Source organism: Trachymyrmex septentrionalis, unplaced genomic scaffold (genome assembly GCF_001594115.1).
Source record: "Trachymyrmex septentrionalis isolate Tsep2-gDNA-1 unplaced genomic scaffold, Tsep1.0 scaffold186, whole genome shotgun sequence".
Taxonomy (NCBI): Eukaryota; Metazoa; Arthropoda; class Insecta; order Hymenoptera; family Formicidae; genus Trachymyrmex; species Trachymyrmex septentrionalis.
Window position 1 is genome coordinate 167484 of NW_017305029.1, and position 7027 is coordinate 174510.

General features: G+C 32.9%; 1 protein-coding gene across 1 annotated transcript; it reads left to right on the forward strand.

The window, feature by feature from the left end:
- Window positions 1-2769: 2769 nt before the first annotated feature.
- LOC108746683 (probable ATP-dependent RNA helicase DDX55 homolog) lies at window positions 2770-6963 on the forward strand. The gene is made up of 7 exons (XM_018483599.1): window positions 2770-3073; window positions 3288-3395; window positions 3731-3997; window positions 4546-4904; window positions 5789-5986; window positions 6077-6779; window positions 6893-6963. The coding sequence occupies exons 1-7, from the start codon at window positions 2975-2977 to the stop codon at window positions 6929-6931; spliced, it is 1773 nt and encodes a 590-aa protein (XP_018339101.1). The 5' UTR covers window positions 2770-2974; the 3' UTR covers window positions 6932-6963.
- The last annotated feature ends 64 nt before the right edge of the window (window positions 6964-7027 follow it).

The window sequence follows — 7027 nt, forward strand, 5'->3', positions numbered from 1 at the left end:
AGATGCAAAATATTTGATTTTTTTTCTTCCCCAAACTCAATCACTTAATCTCAGATTCCCCTTGTAAAAGGCTCCGTTCAGATGAATTTTTCGTCCACGCTCGATACCGATTGGGAAAAGAAAGTTAAACAACTACGGCCTTAGACCTAATCGTGTATATAAATGAAAGAAAGCAAAAACAACTTTTGCCTGAGAGAGATAGTTGAATGTGTGGCATCGTTAAACAGATTTTATATTAAAGAGATTTAAAAAAGAAGAAAAACATCAAAATAAAATCAATACGTTAAAAACCAATTTTCTGGTGCATTTTCTTTCTTCGAGCGCTTTATTCCTTCTTTCCCTCTCTCTCTCTCTCTCTCTCTCTCTCTCTCTCCTCTTCTCTCTTAATTTCTTTTGTAATTGGTTTATTATGTCTACACGGCTCGATTTAAGAGCTACCCATGGTGGAAGGGATAACATGATGTGCAGGGTGTGTTTAGTGGTCTAGTTTCCACCGAGGTTTAAACCTGTTACAGTCGAACGACAGGGGAATACTCGATTATAGTTGGTTAATTCTTACATTCTGATCCGGATGAAATCCTCAGTGGAAACTAGGCCAATAAGCCATTACACGCATTCTACGATAAGCCATTAGTCATAAATCAGAAGTTAGAAGCTGGAAATTGACCAATCACATTCGTCAATTTTTAACTTCTGACTTTTGATTTATGACTAATAGCTTATTAGAAAAAACTCATAGTTTAATTGTAGAGAGCTCATTAGAGAGAGACAGAGAGAGAGAGAGAGAAAGAGACGCTTGTAAACTGAACACATTATGTTATCACTTCTATGGTTCAGTCTGCATTAGGCATTAGTTCGGATCTATAATAAGTGCTTTAAGCCATAAGAAATTGACCAACTACAGTCGAATACGAGAAGAATAAGTGATTGTCCATTCCTTACGGCTTAAAGTTTATGGGCCTTCTACAATAAGCTAGATCATAAATCAAAAGTCAGAAGCTAAAAATTGACCAATCACAGTTATCAATTTTTGACTTCTGATTTATGATTAAATAGCTTATTGTAGAAAGCCCATTAAAAATCTATTGTAGATCCAAAGTAAGTAGTACAAAAAGCCGAAATTGTCGACTACCAGTGCAAATTCTGATTGGTTGCTGCTTTTTCGCTTTCTGCTTTTCCATCAAGGTATGAACGTGCTCTTAGTTAAGAATTTGGAAAATATAGACGAGATAACATGATGTTTGACGAGTATGCATGTCTCTTTTTAACTATCTGCGGATGCACACGTAACGTTACATTCATACTCAAAAGTTAAATTCACTTTCTTTTTAGTCTTATATAACTAACATGATTCTTATATCAATATATTACAATTATTGTCTTTATTTGATGTATTTTATTCTTGTAGTTTATTTTATTCATACAATGCTTTCATTTTAAATCGCTCACGTATCCCTATTTACCAATATTTAAAAACTTTCCAACTTGACTGCGCGATAACAAAGAGAGATAAATTCGCGATTAAGACAAGGAACATAGACTTTTGCATAATGCATAACACATAATGCATAAAAAAATGAACCAATCAAAGTCCTTTATTTCCTTTCTTTCCTGAAATAAAAAATTCTAATTGGATGATTTTTTTATGCCTCATATTTTATGCGTTCTGTAAAAGTCTGTGCTCCCCGCTTAAGGCCGCAGCATAGATTTTTACATAACGCATAACCCCAGATCTACAATAGAGTTTTAAGTCTTAAGTCATAAGAAATGGACAAATCATCGAGTCGACAGGTCGAGTCTCGAATTCGACTGTAATTGATCAATTTCTTACGATTTAAGGTTTAAAATACCTATTATAGACCTGACGGTAGTGCATAAGCGAATCAATTAATAAGGGTAGAGCCGAATGAGGTGTATTTATCGTGTACCGCGTAACCAATCAGAAGCAATCCGCTGTTGTAATTTTGTGTTTTACTGATTACTGATTCGTTGCACGATACGCGGCAAATATGCTTCATGGAACTTCACCCTCAGATTCCTTTCTTTTCTCCCATTCCATGAAAAAAAGAATTTTGGTTAGTCGATTCCCTTGTGCACTAGACATTAAGGCTTAAACACAATTGGCACAGGCAACAGGAAATAACAAGCTGTCCAATCAGAGCTTTAAGATATAATATCGAACTCATACCAGAGCTCTGATTGGATGGCTCGTTATTCACTGTTGCCTGTGCCTATTGTGTGTTTAAGCCTTTGTGCGTTATGCAGGAATTTGTGCTGCAGCCATTAGGGCCTGCGCACAATAAAACAAATATTAGGAACAGGAAGAAATATTAAGATATTAACTTACCAAAATCCAGTTACACCGGAATATATGGTTTCTGATATGTTAAAATTTTTATATTTATTCCTATTCCTAATATTTCCTCTATTGTGCGTAAGGCCTTAAGGTATATCCACACAACTCCCATAACCGCATAAATGTATGCATAAAGAAAATTATTCAATTACATTTTACGTACGCTTTTATAGGAGAAATGCGATTGGATAATTTTCTTTGTGCATACGTTTATGCGGCTAAGCAAGTTGTGTGGATATGCATTTAAGAGCGGAGCACAGACGCTTGCATGACGCATAACACGTAATGCATAAGAAAATGTACCAATCGAAGTCCTCCGTTTCCTTCCTTTTCATGAAATAAAGAACTCTAATTGGTTCAATTTCTTATGTCTCATGTGTTGAGCGTTATGTAAGAATCTGTGCTCTCCGTTTAAAGCACTTATTCTCTCGGCATGCATTTTGGCATTTCTGGCAGTTAGTGCACGTGACGTGAGTGCACGTTCGAGTCAGCTGTATTACATTCAATGGTGTGGACATCCTGTAGGGCCACTGATACAATTTTGACAAAAATAGAAGATATTATTTGAATGCTTTTTTAGAATAAACGGGGAGTAAAAAAAAAAAGAAGACAATCATAATGAAAACACAGAAGTGGGAGGAGTTAGATATACGACTGAGTGATTCTGTATTGGAAACACTCAAACAGTTGGGATTTTTCAGTATGACGCCCGTTCAGGTTATAAATATATATATATACATACACATATAAAAACACACGCCGCAGAGAGAGAGAGTGTGTGTGTATATGTATGTTATGTATGTGTATGTGTGTATGTTGTGTGTGATGTATATATATATATATCATGATGAAAACATGTTGGAAATGTATGTGAATATTGCAAAAGATTATATACTCGTTTACATATATTTATTGTTGTATTTACATATAGGTAGCTTGTATACCTTTATTATTAAATGGTAAAGACGTTGCGGCAGAAGCAGTTACAGGCAGTGGCAAGACACTCGCTTTTCTTATTCCTCTATTGGAAATGTTACAAGTAATCTTTCATTATATGCATTTATTTTTTCTAAACGTTAAAAAAAATGGCATACTTTTTGAAACTTTTACATTATACATGTATAATGTTGATTTTATAAATTACATTCAATATATTCAAAAAATATTGCTTGTGTCTAAAGATATAGCAGATTAAGTGAAAGACTTAATTGATTATAGTACTTAAAAATAGTACTTTAATTTATTCTTCCTTTTGGCAAATATAATATAATTTAGTAAAACGATTTATATATTCTATTCTAAAAATTTATATAACTGTTTTATATAATTGTTTTACAAAGTAAGCACATGTGTATTTTTTTTATGTGTGCATAGAAACGAAATGAAAAATGGAAGACTATGGAGGTGGGAGCGATAATAATCAGTCCTACAAGAGAATTGGCTATACAAATTAATGAAATTCTAGAAGAGTTCTTAAAAAGAATTCCATTGTTAAAGCAAGTATTACTGGTTGGTGGTGTGACGCTTCAGAAAGATACAGAAAAGTTAAAGAAAGGAGCAAATATTATTGTTGCCACACCTGGTAGATTGAAAGATATCCTGTCTAATTACATCAATTTGGGCCTATATATAAAATCTTTGGTATGTATCTTATCCTCTTGTTATTGGGTTGGTCAGAAAGTTCATGCTGTTTTTTTAGCAAAATTATAGAATATATTTGTCGTTATTATACCGTTCAATAGAACACAGTAAAAACGTTTCTTTTATTCAATTCATGATAACTCAGTAACAAAAAAGCTTAGGAATATTTTTAAAAAACGATTTTGTAAGGAAAAACTTTAAGATTTCACTTGGATGGAAAGTTGAAAATTTTTGCAAATTTTTTTGGGCAAATGATAGACCCAAAGTTAGAAGAAAATTTTCCATCTTTTTCACGTCGTAGTTTTCTTAATGTACAAATGTTCAAACTCACAGAAACTTAAAAACATAGTAACTTTTCGAAAGTAGAAATTTTAAGCTTCAAATCCGGTTTTTTAAATTTAAATTTTGTTTATTTTTGACGAAGATATTGTAAATTGTACAATTTTATGCTAAAAAAATGGCACGAATTTTCTGACCAACCCAATATAATATCATTTACACAACACAGAATCCCGAATTATTAACTAGGTCTACTCTTATTCTTCTAGGAATTTCTTGTATTAGATGAGGCAGATAGATTATTAGACTTGGGATTCTCGGCGACTTTAGATAGTATTTTAAGCTATTTGCCACGTCTCAGAAGAACAGGATTATTTTCTGCCACACAAACGAAAGAGCTGCAGCAATTGATCAGAGCGGGATTGAGAAATCCAGCATTAATTGTTGTGAAAGAAAAGTCTAACGTTTCCACACCTGTAAATTTAAAAAACAGTTTTACAATTGTTCAGCCTGAATATAAATTGCCAGTAATGATAGATTTTATACGTTCAGTAGGATTTAAAACAAAGTATATGATATTTTTACCTACCTGCGCGTGTGTGGATTATTTCAGTCGGATTATACAAACGTAAGGACATAATTGAAAAATATTAAATATTAAACAATGTTTTTATATTTGCTACTAAATTTCATATACACAACATATTTCATTTTACATCATATTCGCTTTTTTAAGAAATCGATTTTTTTCTAATTTTCTCTTCTGTCGAAAGTATAATGGGGTCCGTTCAAGAATTATACATCTGGATAACTCTGATGTAAACTATAAAGTTATCTGGACATAATTTCTGACACACCCTACGTGACGTTTTAAATCAAATTTGACAAAATATTCTTTGTATTTAGGGATGCACCGGATATCCAGGAAATATTCAGTATCCGATACTTTTTCACTATCTGATCGATAATATTAATGTCCGATAATATGTCCATCTGAAATTTTAAATTGAAAGTTTGCACAGAATTCTTTTCTTTTCAGCTGTTGCACAGTTTATACTTTTGCACAGCTATGATGATTTATACCGATAATCGAAGTAGATTGTCACCGAAAAATGCTGAAATATTATTATCTTTCATAAAAAATTTGTTAATGTCATAAAAATTTGTGAACTTAAACTTTGAATATTTAGCAATGTTGAAACTGTATTGCAAACAACCCTGTTCCACACAGCCGGACAATTATGTGTTCTTTTTTTTTTTTAATTTTCGAGAATTTGTAACAGATGTCTGGAAAATATCCAATATCTGGCTATTTTTCTATCAATAAGATAATTGTCCTACTGGATATCCGGTAATTTTACGATCCAGGGCATCCCTAATATAAATAGTTGTATTAATAAATACACGCGTTACATGTACATGTACATGCACACACACACACACACACACACACACACGCGCGCGCGCGCGCGCGCGCATGCATCATACGTATATAGATGCACATATTTGCAGATTATTACCATCGATAAATGTACTTGCCTTACACGGTAAAATGAAAAGTAAGAGATATAAAGTGTTTGATAAATTTCGATATGCTGAAAATGGCATTTTAATATGCACAGATGTAATGGCTCGTGGAATCGATATATCGGAAATAGACTGGGTGTTACAATACGATCCTCCCAGTACAGCCAGCAGTTTCGTACACAGGTAACATAATAGGCGTTACATTATATGCATGGAAAACAGATATATCAATATTTTAAAGATTTATGCTTTAAATTATTTTTTATCGTATAGATGCGGTAGAACTGCGAGAATAGGTAATGAAGGAAACGCATTGCTATTTCTTCTAGAAACAGAGAGTGCATATGTAGATTTCATTAAAAGAAACCAAAAAGTCGAGCTGCGTCAGATAGAAAGAGAATTAAATGAGGAGATTGTTGATGAATGCTTACAGTGCATGAGGCGGATGCAACAAAGGGATCGACTTATGTTTGATAAAGCCAATCGTGCCTTTGTTTCGTACGTGCAGGCGTATAGTAAACACGAATGTAATTTAATTCTTCAGTTAAAAGATATCGATTTGGGAAAACTAGCGATGGGTTTCGGTCTTTTGAGAATGCCAAAAATGCCGGAGCTCAAAGGGAAACATTTGTCGTCTTTTGTTGGTCCTGAAATTGATGTAAACACGATACCTTATGTACACAAAGAACGTGAATTGCGCAGAATTGAAAGATTGAACGAATATCGGAGCACTGGTGTTTGGACAAATAATCAGAAAAGATGTAAACAAAAACGAGCGGAATCTTGGTCTGAAACCAAAAAAAGAAAGCTCGAGAGACGAGAGAAACGAAGTAAACGAAAGGAAAGGAAAGAATTGAAACAACAACAATTTTTGACAATCTCTAATAAAAAGAAGAGAAAACGAATAATAAACGAGGAGGATGTTGAACAATTAGCGAAAGATGTAGCATTAATAAAAAAATTTAAGAAAAAGAAGGTAACATGTTTTTTCTGTGTTATAAAAATAAGTTTCTGTGTTAAAAAAAATAAGCCCCATTCATTCTACTCTCTCTTTTTGTACTTTTATATAATATTTCTACTTAATTGCAGATATCGCAAGAGGAATTTGACATGGCTTTTCAAGTATGAAAATGTTAAATATATAATTGTACAAGAAACACATGTTAAGAGATATATTTTTCACTCTCTTGATATGTATAATTTAATGTACGTGTTCTACAAAAA